The sequence below is a fragment of the Primulina huaijiensis genome, chromosome 14 (assembly GCF_012295235.1).
Source record: "Primulina huaijiensis isolate GDHJ02 chromosome 14, ASM1229523v2, whole genome shotgun sequence".
Taxonomy (NCBI): Eukaryota; Viridiplantae; Streptophyta; class Magnoliopsida; order Lamiales; family Gesneriaceae; genus Primulina; species Primulina huaijiensis.
In genome coordinates this window covers 1,439,949-1,454,442 of record NC_133319.1, presented here as the reverse complement: position 1 = coordinate 1,454,442, position 14,494 = coordinate 1,439,949, and the positions used below count along the sequence as shown (strand labels likewise).

The following is a 14,494-nucleotide window of genomic DNA, read 5'->3' as shown; positions in this document are numbered from 1 at the left end:
TATATATTGCCAAGAGTATTCATTTTCTTATATAAAAAAAAATAGATAGACAAATTTCCCCCATTCATTATAGAAATACCTAAATAAAAAAAGGTGAAGCTCCTCTCCAAAATCTCTAAATTCTGAGGAATGCTCCTGATCGCTTGCCATTAATTTTTCGTTGGATCAGCAGAACTCTGTGAGCTGTAGAATGGACATCGAACAAAAGCAAGCAGAGCTCATAGATTACTTTGTGAAGCAGGCGGCCAGTCTTAAGGGCTCGCCGCTTGTTGATGTTATCGTTGAGGCAACTTCACATCCATCATTGTTTGCTTTTTCCGAAATTCTCTCCGTTCCGACCATCGTCGAGGTATACCTTGTGGATTCGTGTATTTTTATTCTTGAGTGATTGATGGATTGGATGTAGTGTTCGAGTTGGAATGTTTCTTGTGCAATGCTTTCGATATGTCGTATGATCGGTCAAACTGGTTGATTTCGGAGTCTGGTTTGTAATTTTTCGCCAACTCTCTCTTTCTGTATTACGTTTTGGAACTAGGAGTGTGCGTTTGTTTCTCATACTCTACATATCTGTGGCACCATACTCCTTAATTTTCTTGGACTGGTCTTCTGGTTCTTAGTTATCTCTGCTACATGTGGGGATTAATTAACAGGAGTCAAAATGGAAGATGGAGTTGTTGTACCCAAGTCTTTTGAGTTCAACTTGTTAAACTCCTTTCTATTGTTAAAAATTCAGGACTTCGTTTTTCCCGGTTGATGTTGCTTAACGGTTGAATTGATTTGCAGCTTGAAGGAACTGGTTATATTAAATATCGCGAATTGCTCCGGATGTATGCATATGGTACATGGAGTGAATACAAGAGTAAGCAATATAGTCTGTTCAATTATCAATTCGTCCTTTTTATTCATCTACGGAATCAATCTATATTCAGTTTTGTGTCTTTGGTTTGTCTTGATGAAAGTTTCCAGGATGAAACTGTCTGGGTTTATTTTGGCTGAATCACCTTCTCTGCAATAATGAGTGATTTAAGTTTTATAGAACCTGCCATTCTACAAGCTGTTAGTGCTTGTACTGCGTTTGCAAAATCAATTTTACCTTCTGGAGTTGCTATTTCATTCTTGGAAATAGGTCGTTGGGTATTTACGGGGCAATAAGAATCTCTCTTGTTGTGGTAGCTCTATTTTTACCTTTTAATGAATAGGCACACTCATAACTTGGATTTACTAAAAGTTATTGCTAGCACATGTTGAGAAATAAAAATTGTTCTGTTTCAGTTATAAACTTACACGTTGTTCAATGCTTTGCACCAATACTCACGGTACCTTTAATATTTGGTTGTTTGTTTACACGTGTGATACAAATTTGAACAGTGCCTCTATGAGATGCATCACTTTTTCGGGGAGTTTCTCCTCTTCGTGGACGAGTTTTACAGATAATTCCGTCATGCAGGTGATGCACACCGGCTTCCACAATTGGTTCCTGATCAAATCCTAAAGCTGAAGCAGCTGACTGTGCTTACTTTGGCTGAGACAAACAAGGTAGGATCCATGTCACCATTTTTTGTGTGTGCTCACAAGTGATCGAATGATGCAGGAGCTTTTGTTCTCATTTGACATGCTGCTTGTTTTGTCATGGTGAAGACTTTACTCTTTAAGTTGATAAGAATGTGTTTCTTGTTTGCATTTGAAATGAGCAAAGTTTGTTTGATGTATCTAGATGCAAAAGTGTTACACTGATGTACCTGTTTCCTTTATTTTTTTTTTCTCAAAGTTAAATTGTTGGGACAGATTAGAAGTTTATGTGGCATCTATGACCAACCCGGTTTTGTAATTACACTTGTATGCTTACTTTAAAAGTATATATTTTTATTACATGGCAACATCACTTTTAAGTGTAAGTTTATTGGAGGCAGTTCTTCGACTTTCAATTAATGAAAATTGATTTGCGCAGGTATTGCCATATGATACATTGATGCAGGAGTTGGATGTCACAAATGTTCGGGAGTTGGAAGATTTCCTCATTAACTGCTGCATGTATGTGGTATGTTTCTGCTTTTCATTGCTGACCAGCTACTTCGCTCTTGTTGTCACATCTATCTAGACAATGGCCTTACAGTGAAAAATAAACTTTCATTGCACTGGTTGGTCTGCTGTGTTTTTTATTCCTTAGTACAGATTTTACTCCTGTTTTTGTTTGTTCTTCTGATATTTGAAACTTTTATGCTCTGTACACAAAAAGGCACGGGATCTTGGCAAATATGAGTTAAAGAGACTATCACTTGAAGAAGTTTCAAAGATAGATAAGCTAATTTGTTCTTCCTGTCGTGGACAGGGAATAGTGAGAGGAAAGCTTGATCAGTTGCGGAGATGCTTTGAGGTCTTGATTTAATTGCAGTAGTACTAACTTCTCATGCCAGAACCGCATGTTTGACGATGATTGGTTTCTAACTTAAGCATTGTTCAAGCTTGTAGGTACAATTTGCTGCAGGGAGGGATCTCAGACCTGAACAGTTGAGTAATATGATTGAAACGCTGGCAAACTGGTAATATTTCTTCCTGAAATTTTATTTATGACTTCTATCTTTGGCATGTCCCTTTTGAAGGTTCTTGTTGTGTGTTGAGAACCCGAAATAAAACCATTAAAGCATGAAAAATGATAAAGTTTAAAATAATTATATAGCATTTTTTTGTTTACTTCTCCTAAGGCAGGGGGTTTTATACAAGTTAGAACTCCTAGACTACTGGTGCGTCCTTTTGAAAGTTGCCTCTGTCTCTTGATATCCTTGCACACCTTTAGATGTTTTATTGTCTTTCTCGGGTTTCCAGGAACTGAAGTTACGCAAAGAGGTGCTTTCTATTAAGATTCCCGTGTGTTCCATGTTTCCACTTTTCCCGTCCACCCCATCTTTTCCAAGATTACTTCCCCACCTGACTCAAATAATTTTACAGATGAAATCTGGTAGTTGATATGTTTGTATAAGTCCGATTTAGCAAAAACAGTCTGCAGTTTGTGTTACAGAATTTGATTACAAATTTTATGCTGGGAATACTTCTAATGTGATTCTCATTTTTCATTTTTTTAATCATTTTTTCTCAGGGTTTTTTTATACATATTTCCTTTTACATTGATTTATTTATGCAAATCCTGGTTTATCATTTCTTAGGTTGTCAACATCGGACAATCTTCTTGTTTCCATTCAAGAAAAGATCAAGTGGGCAGATTCCATGAATGAAATAGACAAGAACCATAGAAAGGAAGTTGAGGAAAGAGTGGAAGAAGTGAAAAAGGCACTATCTGCGAAGGTGAGATTAACTTTCCTTTGGTAAAGAAACGATTTTTTGTTTCAAAGAGTCATTCATTTAATTCCGTGTGTGAAAGCAACCATGAACACTACAGTGACCAACTTGAGTGCTGTGTAACCTGAAACTTTTAACGAGATAGAAGTTTTAGTAAGATTAATTTATGGATATTTTCGAAGGTTTTAGTTATTATATTGAGTCTAATACTTTCTGCTACTGCTTATCCGCTGCAAGGTATTATAGACAAATCTGAGTATTTACTTGTTTGATTCTAAAGAATGATTCTTATATAGTAATTTTGAACGTTAAGTTGGTGATTTACCCTTCTGAATGCATCTTCAAAGTTTTTATAGGATACATTGTGGTATGACCTATCTCAGATTCCCATTGTTTGGAACTTTAAGTGTTGTGTTATCTTAATGTGCGGCAAGTATGAGTTTTAGCTCTAGACATGTTGGTCGATGTGTCTTACTTACATTGTGGCAGAAGCTACAAACTGTAAGCAGGCCGGCATTGATATCCGAGGGCATGAAGAGATCTTTTCTGAACTTGGTGGAGTGATGGATTATGAGGAAGATCGTAGCCGACCAAAGAGGTAGCATTTGAGATCCTGACCTCCAAATTTAGCATTCTAGTACAAAATGTTCTATGCTCTTAACTTCTTGTGCAGTTTCTTTTGACCTTCTCCAAAGTCTAATCCTTTCTCGTTATATGAAGCTTATAGCTACACATCATTTTCTCCACTCCACTGCAGCCACTATGCCTATATCAAATTTATTGAATGCTGTGTTGAAATAAATATACCTTGGCACGGGGATAGTAGTGAAAGACAGCTATAATATTTTAGGAATTAAGCACTTCTCTTTAGTTGCAGTATACATTTGATGCATCTCCTTGTTTCCCTTGAATAATGTACAGGAGGCGTCATCCTGTAGGTTGAGGAGATATGATTTAACCTGGACCCTAGGATGAACTGGTTTGGCAAGTAAGTTGGCCATTTCCTTTTTCTGAATTATGGTAGCAAATCACCTCGATTGCTGCTGCTCTAGAAGACGAGACGGCTGTTCTGTACTGATTTTTTGTTGGCTATGTGTTTGAAACTGATAACATTAGCTTAGATCGGCTCGTATATTTTTTTGTTTTGATTTCACCATTCAATATTTTTATGAAAAAAATTGGGGTAATGCATACTTTGGCTGCGTGGACAGAGCTGCGGCGAGTCATCAGGAATATCTGTACTGTAGGATTGGTTATTTATTTATTAGATTCATACACGGATTCAATGCGCTTTATTTGTCCCGTAACAGGGCACATGGTGAATATTCAACCGTCGGTGTTAGATGATGCAAGACTGAGTGCAACACTCTATCTATCTGCATGGTAGTATTCAACCGTTGTTGTGCAAGGATTAATCAACACATCATTTCCCCATTTTTCAAACTGGTGCGTCCTTTTGAAAGTTTCTTCTGTCTCTTGACATCATTGCACTCTATCCTTTGTTATTTTCCTCCAAGATTAATCAACACATCATTTCCCATTTTTGAAGAGAACCTAGCGTGAAGTTATGTGCGATGCAAAACTTAATTTGATAAAAATACAATTCAAATACTTTCTTTTTCGGGTAATTTATAAGCAATATCATTACAAAGCCTAATTTAACTTTATTGTGGTAATTTTCAGGCTTACCACAATTTTACATCGAATCACGTAGATCCACTCCAAACAACAAAATAATCACACACGTATAGCATCCGCTCGATTCGATGCAACTACACTCTATATGTCTATTTATAATATAACGCATAAATGTGGAGGGTGATTTGTCATAAATAGAATATCAATAATAATTTTGCATGCATGTTTTTCGTGAGACAGTTTTACAAATCTATATCTGTGACACATGTTAACCACGTTCATATTTACAATGAAAAGTAATGTTTTTAGCATAAAAGTAATATTTTTTCAAAGATCGGGTAAGGTTAAATATTTGTCTCACAAAATTGATTCGTGAGATGGTCTCAAAAAATTTGTTATGATATTTTGGACTCGAATCAAGCCAAGTGAGTTTTTTCGATAATGGGAAATTTATTAAATCTTGGACGGATGCAAATGATAAAACAAAAAAAAAACATCATGTACTAATATTCAATCGGTAAATTCCCATACAATTGGCTATTATTTTCAGTTATTATGCTTTAAAAAAAAACCTATTATGTTATTTTGCGTATGCAAGAAAAGTATGAGTTCGATGCTAAATAATTCCACCCTAAATTTATTTTATCTGTACGATAATGTATAACATCATTGAATACCAGACCCCGTAAAGTAACTGCTTTTAGTCTCTAAATCATATAAGCTTTTTTTTTTTTTATAACCAAAATACAAGTCTCCATGACACCCTTATTTTATGGAAAAATAAAATATAATGAAACAAAGACACAAGCAAATAGTCGATGGGAAAAAAACTATTCCAATATAAATACATTTTATATTATAATCTAGTTTGATATTTAGTTTTATATCCTATTTGATGATATCAAAAATTTCATGTAGCTTAGATTCGGTCTCGTGAGCCAAATACTTCAATATTCCTTGTTGATTTGATGCTCGTCGAGCAGAGCTTCGCTAGTCGGGTATGGGCTGAGCATGACTTCAGTTCGGCTCTCCACGAATGAACAAGGGTTAAGGGGTGTCAGAAGTGTTTCCGGCATAACTCTTTCTATGATTGAATAATTACTATGATATAACTAAATGTGAGAATAATAACGATATTGATAACAATATGTGAAGGTCTAAAATAATGAAGAATACATGTTATTTATAAAGTAACATGAGCTATATATCGTATATAGAAATAACTCTAGTAAGACAAATTCCCTAAAATTCAATATCTTTGTTGATATTATCTTATGTTCGGTGATTTATAAATTTGAATGATATATCTGATTTTCTTGGTATTTTTTCCTTATAGCAAAGAATTTATCCAAGAGTTATATTAAGAAGACTTTATTCACTGTCTTACTTATTTAAGCTCGGTTCGAAAACTCTATCAGGAGCTCGATTCGGTAAACTATGTCAAGATGGTAGGAACTCAGCTCAGTAAACTCTGTTAGGATTTCGTCTATGTAAACTTTATTAAGAGTTTTGACTCGGTAAACTCTGTTAAGAGCTCGGGTCGTAAACTCTTCTACTCTTCCATGAAGCAGCTCTTCTGCTTTCCCTTGATTCGTCTCTTCTACTTTTTCCATGATCGTACATGTATAACATAGGAAAGTGGAGTTTTGTTCGGGAGAAAGACCAAACTTACTTACAGGAGCATCAATATATCTTACTATTTAATTAAAGTGAAATTCACACACTAACTAACTTTTCACTTATTTGATAATGTCTTATTTAAAATTGCAATTATATCCTCATTTATCTTTTTTTTTTTTTAAATTCAATCTTATTTTTTTATTTTTAGAAATTATATTATTTCTAAAAAAAAAATGAAAGGATCATTAATTAATAACCTAAACCCTTGTCGTAATTTGAGCATCCGGTCTTCTCTTCCCTCGTAATCGTGAAGGGCGAGACAGACAAATATTCAAAATGGCAAGAAATCAACAGATTTGATTTCAAGAATACGTAGGATCCAAAACTTCATGGCTATGGAGCCCAAAAGATAGAGTTTGCCTCTCTTTCCTCCAAATGAATACCTTTGGCAGTTCCAATCTCCACCAAATCCAAGCCTTCATGATCCGAAACGCCCTTGAAACCAACCTCAGCCTCGTTACAAAGCTCATCATCACCCTATCCTCTGTCGTCCCACATTGTGGTATTCATCATGGCCGCCAGATGTTTGATCGATTGCCACACTAGTCCGACGCCTTCCTATGCAATACCATGATGAAATCTCACCTCATTCCTGGCCAATTCTTAGAAGCAATCTCCTTGTATGTTGGTTTGAGGAAGAACGAAGGTTTTGTGCCAGATAACTAGTGGTTTGAACCTTTTACTGTGGGAAGGAACGAAAGTTCATGTGCTTAAATATGGGTTTAAATCTAATCTGTATGTTGCCACTGCATTGATTGACATGTATGGAAAGTAGGGCAAATAGGTTTTGCAAGGAAAATATTTGACGAGATGACAGAGAGGAATTCGGTATCGTGGACCGCACTAACGAGCGGTTATGTGAAGGCTGGGGGTATGGGCAATGCAAAATCCCTCTTTGATTCGATGCCCAAGAATGATAAAGATGCAGCTGCATATAATGAGTTGATCGATGGATATGTGAAGCTGGGGAACATGGTGTCGGCTAAGATGCTATTTGATGCAATGCCAGAGAAAAATGTTGTTTCTTGGACTACAATGATTGATGGGTACAGCAAAGGCATCGTAGATGAAGGTAGACAGTTCTTTGATGAGATGCCTGAGCGGAATTTATGTTCTTGGAATGCAATTATTGGAGGCTATTGTCAGAATAAGCAATCCCACGAGGCTTTGATCTTGTTCCTGGAATTGTTAGCCCATAAAATTTTCGAACCAGATGATGTTCTGTTGTCAGTGTTCTTCCTGCTATCGAGATTTTGGTGCTTTTGATATGGGGAATTGGGTTTGCTTATTTGTGAAATGGAAGAATTCAAACTGTCTCCTAGATTAGAGCATTATGGTTGCATGGTCGATCTATTGGGCAGAGCTAGGTGTTTGGATGAGGCTGAGAGATTGATAAATAACATGCCTTAACGAGACTAATGGGATTATATTAAGTTCGTTCTTATTTGCATGTGGTTATGCAAAGGAGGTTATTAGAGTTGAGAGGGTGGTGAAAAAGGTGACTACTATGGAGCCATTTTCTGATGGTAACTACATAATATTGAGGAATTTGTATGCAGCTGAGAAGAGATGGAGAGACGTGGAACAAATAAAATATTTGATGTTGATCAACGGTGCTAAGAAAGAAGTAGGATATAGAGCAATTGAGATCGAAGACCGGCTTTTGGAATTTATTGCTGGTGATATGGTGCATCCACATTTGGAGGTGACACATTTATTGTTGAATCAATTGTAGATGCACATGACGGGGAAGTGTCCATATTTTAGTGTAGAGTGGAAAGTGAGTGAAACTTAAAGGGGGTATAATTCTGAATTTGAAGCGTGAATTGAAGTAGCCCAAAAGCGTTCATATAGCATGGTTCGGAGTTTGTCGCAGAGNAAAAAAAAAAAAAAAAAAAAAAAAAAAAAAAAAAAAAAAAAACGAGAAAGTGATGCAATTGGTGTCAAAGAAAATACAGATGCGTATGAAAGTGACACCCATGGTTTGGTGTGAGAATTGATGGTAAATCTTAATGATGCGAGGGAGCTAAATCAGAACATCAAAATTTTCATCCACTGATGCTGCGCATTTCGAGTTAAAAAGTTGTGAAAGTGGATGCCATTTGAGAAACAACGATACTGAGGTGCCAGTAAAGGACTAGACGGCATCTGACATCCATTTGATGCTACATCCCATTATATTGGCTCAATTTCCATACACAAGCCGTCTTATAGGCCTCATAAAACATGCGACAACGTCAGCGGAGGAACTTGAGTGATAGTATTCAGAAGGGTTGCACATAACACAGGAATTGAAATGAGAGGATTTGGAGATATATTTCACCATAGGATTGAAACACAATTTATGAAATGCGTGTTTATACAAGTCATTATATCCCAAAGAATAGAACTTTAGAATTTACAAACTGAAAAAAACAATACATATTGACAATTTCTGCTGTAAGATTAGTCTCCTCCATATCCAATACCTCTTCGACAAACGAAAACTGTCCCAACCTAGGAGAGGCTAACCTGTGGATCATCTACGCCTCTGACCAGCACCTCTTCTTTTGCGACTTTTTCTCTGGGTTTTAGGTGCAGGAGGCTTTGACATAGAACGCATTATAGGTGATGTTTGATTGTTTGTGGGAGGATTGGGTGCCGTTCGAACTTGAGGGTTGGTGCCCAAAGGACTTCGGATTGGCTCAATCTTTACTTCCTCAAAGCTATTCATCTCTTCCTTCACCCGCTTGTTGTCAATGAGAATGTCTTCCTCTCCCTGAGAGCATTTTAGAGATGACTAAACCAAGGATGATCAAGAAAAGAGGAGTACATCATAAAGAACTACCAAAAGATAATTCACAAAATGTATTGTCGCTCGTGAATCCAACAGCTAAACAAATGCAAAAGCAAAGGATTAACAGGGAATAATCTCAGAGTATTTTGCTGAATAAACCATTTCTACAGATGAATTAAAACAACCTTGAGGCGAGGAAACATAAAATCTCACTCACTTTTTTGTATGCATTGGTAAAACTAACATGATTAGTGCTTCCATTTACACCAGGAATCACCTCATCACTTGTCACTCCATTTTCAGGTACAAGTGCATCACTCATGTTATGCTCCATCTTAAGCTGCGAAGCAATATAAGTTCCTACGGGCATTTTTTGCCCATTGTTTGGAGAAGTATTTTGAGGAGAGGCAATCAAAGCACTAAATGGCTTAAGCATGCTTGAGTCATCCATGAAAGATAACTTTCCGGCATTTTCACTCATCACCTTCTCAACTCTACTCTTCATTTTAACAACTAGTGATCGAAGAAATTCAATCTTTCCAAGTATGACTTCCAAAGGATTATCACCATCTCCAGGCTCAAGGAAGAGCTGTTCATCATTGACCCACAACTCATTGTCAACATTGACTCTCTGAGTTGTCATTGCTACAATACAAAAAACATTGGGTATAAGCACAACAAATTTCTTTCAAAACTATTAGAGTCTTAATTATCATTCTAAAAATATGATAATTTCTATCTCATCAAATTCAACCACATGAGTCTGTAAACCAAATTTAAGAAAAAGGTAAAATCACCATCATGTCTCTAATCAAAAGCACATTGCACAAACAAAAAGGAGCAAACTAAAATGTTCTGGTGAATGGGATAAACTCAACTAAATTCGTATCCTTCACCACCCCATCTCCAATCAAAAGTACATGGCACATGCAAAATGGAGAAAACTGAAACTATTCTAGTGATTAGAATAAGCTCAACAAACTTAATATCTAATAACAAGTTATAAGGGGATAATATGACGATGGCCCGAAGTCGTGACTAGAGACCAGCTCTTAAAAATGTAATTAACAACAAAAGCTTAGAAACCAATGGACCCAATTGAATCAGTCCAAATGGACAAATAAGAAAAAATAAAAAATCGCCAACACTTTCGTATCGTCATATGATGGCACTAGCTATTCATATTACGTATATCAAGGTTGAATAATTAACACAAAATGAAATGTAAGTTGTCACCTCGATTCTTCAATTCATCGCCCTTAAGGTGACCCTTACCAGAAGACCTCTTACTCTCTGCAAAATGGCCCGTGCAGATTCTTAACTTCAGATAAATACAAAAACGAATTGAACTCAACAGAAATGAAGAAAATATGTACCATGATATGAAAACAAGTTATGGTGAGACATATATGATGCTATATCCATTGAGTCTTCGGTTCGTTTTCTTTTCTTCCTCATGTAGACACCATTTCTAGGATTGCTGGAGGTAAAATGAAGGGATTTCACACCAAGACCTTCGAATGAAGGATTCTGCAATTGATCATTCTTTCGCCTACTGTATTCCTCAAGTTCTTTGTCGTATTTTCGGGCTTGTGATTCAAACTTACGAATTTGCAATTCAGTCCATTTACAGCGCCACATCAGAGGTTGGATAAATGATCTCCAATGACCAGTGACCCTTTTCTTCCTAAATATTGCAACAAAAATACACCAACTGTGATGATAAGAATGGAAACACATTGACAAACACTAAAGATATAGATGAAATTACAATTTTTGAGCATGTTTAATTCATTAGGGGCCAGAAAAGAAATCAAAGAAGAAAGAATGAAAACCAAGTTGGCCTACTCAAAGCATCGATTTCCTGATATCTCATTCACTTCTAGTTTGGACAAACACCGCAACCTCCAAATTCACCCCAAATTATAAAATCCCATTCTACAGGTGGCCACACATTATCTAACTCCACTTTTTTACGCAAGATTCTCTACCTTTGTGTAAGATAAAAGATAAAATAGTGCAAAAAGTTCAAATTTATTAATATAAAGCTCATTATGTTGCTTCAATTCCAAGACACGGATTTTTTACAATGACTTGTCTGGGATGAAGTGAAGCATTACATTCACTCAAATCCATCTAATCACATTAAACCAAACAAAATGTAGGATCAGAGCAATTTTCAGTGCTGAAAACCGTAGCTCGAGTAATTTCTCCAACCGACCAACCAAAAACCGCGGGTTCACTTTCAAGTTTCTCACGATTTATTTTCTTTACAAGGATTAAATGCTTAGTTTTGATGAAAAAGGTCGTAGAGGAGAAAATAATGACTAGAAAACCAACCTCATTCTAAATGGTTCACCAAATCCATCAAAACCAAGAGACGATGAGGCATCACCATGAAACTCCGGCATAATTTCAGAGTCATCCAATGGGTCAATATTGTCAGTGTCACTGTTTCCAAAGGAACTTGAGCTCTCTGTTGTGTCATGGTATTCTGCTGCAACAAACTCGCGGCCACCAGATTTTGTGCAGTCTGTAATGTTAACTTCCATATTTGCATTACCTTGGACTTCTTCACTCTGCTCAGCCAAGCGTGTGTTGGCTTTACAGTCCTCATAACCAGCTGTAAATTTCATAAGTTCATCTTCAAGTTCTTTAGCGAAAATTCCACTTGCCATATAGGTTGAAGCCTTCATATTTGTTTCTAATTTCTCTCCAAGTGCTATACCATGATTCATTATGATATACAATCAAAAATCTCTCATTTCGAGAACAGCTCAAACAAGAAATTAATAACACCTGAAAAAACATTTTACACGTACTGTGCTTAATAAATTTGTAATCAGCATAGTAAGTAGAAATATAAAATTCAAAGAAATTTTATCAGAACATCAACTAGAAATGATCACTGCTATCAAAATCGCTTATAATAAAAGTTACACGATTGAGCAATGGGTTTCAGAGTGTGCTGTGATGTAGTTCTGGAATCAAATAAAGTGACAGTAATGCCCACTCAACCTTGATTTAATGTATGTGTATGCTAATGATCGCACCTGAAACTGAAGAAGTTCAATCTACTGGTTAGTCAAACACACCGAGTCAAATGGTTCAAAAAGGCCAGATTGCATTTGTTAGGTTTAATCTCCAAAATCTTAAATCCACACGCCCAGATGCGCTTAATTAATGCAAGAAAAAAGATTAAAAGAGAAATTCTAACCTTTAATTTATTGTGTAAAAAGAAACTTTTCCAAATGCTGGTATACAAACTGCCTTATATTCACAAGATCGAGTTACCATAATTCCACATACACCCAATAAGCATAGATAATCTAATGAGATCATGCCGCGTGAACTCAATAAAAAGATACTCGGATAACTGTTAACTTGCCGCTTTATTTCTAACAGATCCCAAATATGCTCATCTAACGCATTCAAAATACAAATATATAGCTTTTCTGATACGCGACTGGGACTTCTGTCATAAAAGCTGACCAAGATAGTTCAGTTTTCTTGGTTTACTTCGGCTCCAAACCGAAAGATCACAGATCTCATACCACCCAAAGTAATCAAATTCATCATCTTTTCTAAACTTGAATTCAAAGTCAGATCAATGTACAAGCATACCACTCAAACCCAAAAACACCAAAACAAATGAATGCATAAGGCACAGGCACAGACACTGACAGATAATAGCGATAAAGGGTAGGCATCATATAAAATCGTGATTTCTCCAAAATAAATAGAAAAAAAAAACGAAAATAAAAGAAAACGATAAACATCAAGAAAGAATTCAAACGAAGTCAATCAGGGCTGTCAGCCCCAATAATGAATACAAATCTTAACAAAAATGCAGTGAAGGAAAGGAAAAAGAAACCCCCTTCCCCAAGAAAAACTCAATTTTGATTTTTCATCGAATCTCCTTCGAATACCCAAAACAAGAATTCGAAATTGACCATAAAACGAGCAAGCCACACGTGAAGAGACAACCAAAAGGTGATCATGGCAGCAAAAAAACAAAGACAAGTTGGGTTTCTGCCAAAAAGAAAAAACACAAAACTCAAGAAATTATTATTAATTATAAAAAAAATAAACACCTGAATCAAGTTCTGGGTTGTCACAACCCCCACGAATTTGTTCCTCAGACTGTAGGGTAGAGAGAAAGTTTGGAAGGGAACTATAAGGGAAGAATAGTTTGTTAATTGCGAGAAAATCTTTGCGTTTTTATAGCAAAGAGAGGTTTTTTGGCAGTGTAAAGTGAGTGAGAGATGGTGGTATTCTGTATTATCTGAGTTGTCAAAATGGGTCAATCGCTGCCAACAATTTCTTCTTTTTTTGAGGATACAATTTCCTTTTTCCTTCCTTGAATTATTTTAATTCTAAATTTTGTATATTTTTCCTTTTAGTGATTTGATTGATTTTAGAAGTTCAATTAATTAAATTTCAGGCAAAAGATTAATTTCAATCCTAATTAAAAAAAAAAGATTTTTAATAAGTTTGGGTTATAAAAGATAAGATAATTTTATAAACAATTTAATCAAAAGCTGGTAAAAAAATTTACCTACTGAATTTATGCGCATGTAAATATTTTTCATTATTTAAGATACAGATAAATGAAATACCAATAACGAAAAAATGATCTTGAAGTTAGAGTTAGACGATGTTGTTGTTATTATTATTATTATGAAATTTCACAAAAATGTCATAATTTCCTTCACAAACTAGGCTAGGATCATATTTTTTGAAAATACACGGTATTTTAGGTTAAATAAGTTAATGTCAGTTATTCACTCCAATTATTATATATTTTGTCTTTTATTATTTACTAAGTAAAAAATATATTTGAAATTAATTAAAAGAGATTATTAGCGTTGATTGCAAAATAATAATAATCCAAATTTTTTTATTATAACAATCCACGTGTCATTGAGGCAACTTGATCTGCTCCTGGGTTCTTCGATTTTGATGCTAAATATTGTAGATAGCTACCCGATCTTTAATTCCTGGGATACAAAGAACCACATGTATTTTTTCACATGAACTTATGTATTGCATTACATGAATTTTTTTTGGCTTTTTTTTTGGTTTTTTTCCAGCCATTGGATTAAG

At 35.5% G+C, this 14,494-nt stretch overlaps 2 protein-coding genes and 1 pseudogene across 11 annotated transcripts; 2 read left to right on the top strand and 1 right to left on the bottom strand.

The window, feature by feature from the left end:
• Positions 1-41: 41 nt before the first annotated feature.
• LOC140957658 (COP9 signalosome complex subunit 7-like) lies at positions 42-4,891 on the top strand. Of its 6 annotated transcripts, none has more exons than XM_073414993.1 (10): positions 42-349; positions 784-859; positions 1,448-1,536; positions 1,949-2,038; positions 2,330-2,374; positions 2,470-2,540; positions 3,162-3,300; positions 3,804-3,892; positions 4,216-4,275; positions 4,602-4,891. In XM_073414993.1, exons 1-9 carry the CDS (start codon positions 191-193, stop codon positions 4,235-4,237), a joined length of 780 nt encoding a protein of 259 aa, XP_073271094.1. In that variant the 5' UTR covers positions 42-190; the 3' UTR covers positions 4,238-4,275; positions 4,602-4,891. The 6 variants fall into 6 exon arrangements, 4 of the variants coding, with proteins under 4 accessions (XP_073271094.1, XP_073271093.1, XP_073271092.1 ...); XM_073414992.1 differs by having other exon boundaries at positions 4,216-4,282; positions 4,605-4,891; XR_012171666.1 differs by having other exon boundaries at positions 44-349; positions 3,784-3,892; positions 4,602-4,890.
• Positions 4,892-6,377: 1,486 nt separating this feature from the next.
• On the top strand, positions 6,378-8,758 carry LOC140957143 (pentatricopeptide repeat-containing protein At2g44880-like; annotated as a pseudogene).
• Positions 8,759-8,899: 141 nt separating this feature from the next.
• On the bottom strand, positions 8,900-13,662 carry LOC140957025 (uncharacterized). Of its 5 annotated transcripts, none has more exons than XM_073414068.1 (7): positions 13,483-13,662; positions 12,405-12,447; positions 11,729-12,187; positions 10,765-11,075; positions 10,625-10,681; positions 9,606-10,033; positions 8,900-9,370 (listed from the first exon to the last, which is right to left on the bottom strand). In XM_073414068.1, the coding sequence occupies exons 3-7, from the start codon at positions 12,124-12,126 to the stop codon at positions 9,131-9,133; spliced, it is 1,434 nt and encodes a 477-aa protein (XP_073270169.1). In that variant the 5' UTR covers positions 12,127-12,187; positions 12,405-12,447; positions 13,483-13,662; the 3' UTR covers positions 8,900-9,130. The 5 variants fall into 5 exon arrangements, with proteins under 5 accessions (XP_073270169.1, XP_073270172.1, XP_073270171.1 ...); XM_073414071.1 differs by having other exon boundaries at positions 11,729-12,110; positions 12,407-12,447; XM_073414070.1 differs by having other exon boundaries at positions 12,407-12,441.
• Positions 13,663-14,494: the final 832 nt, after the last annotated feature.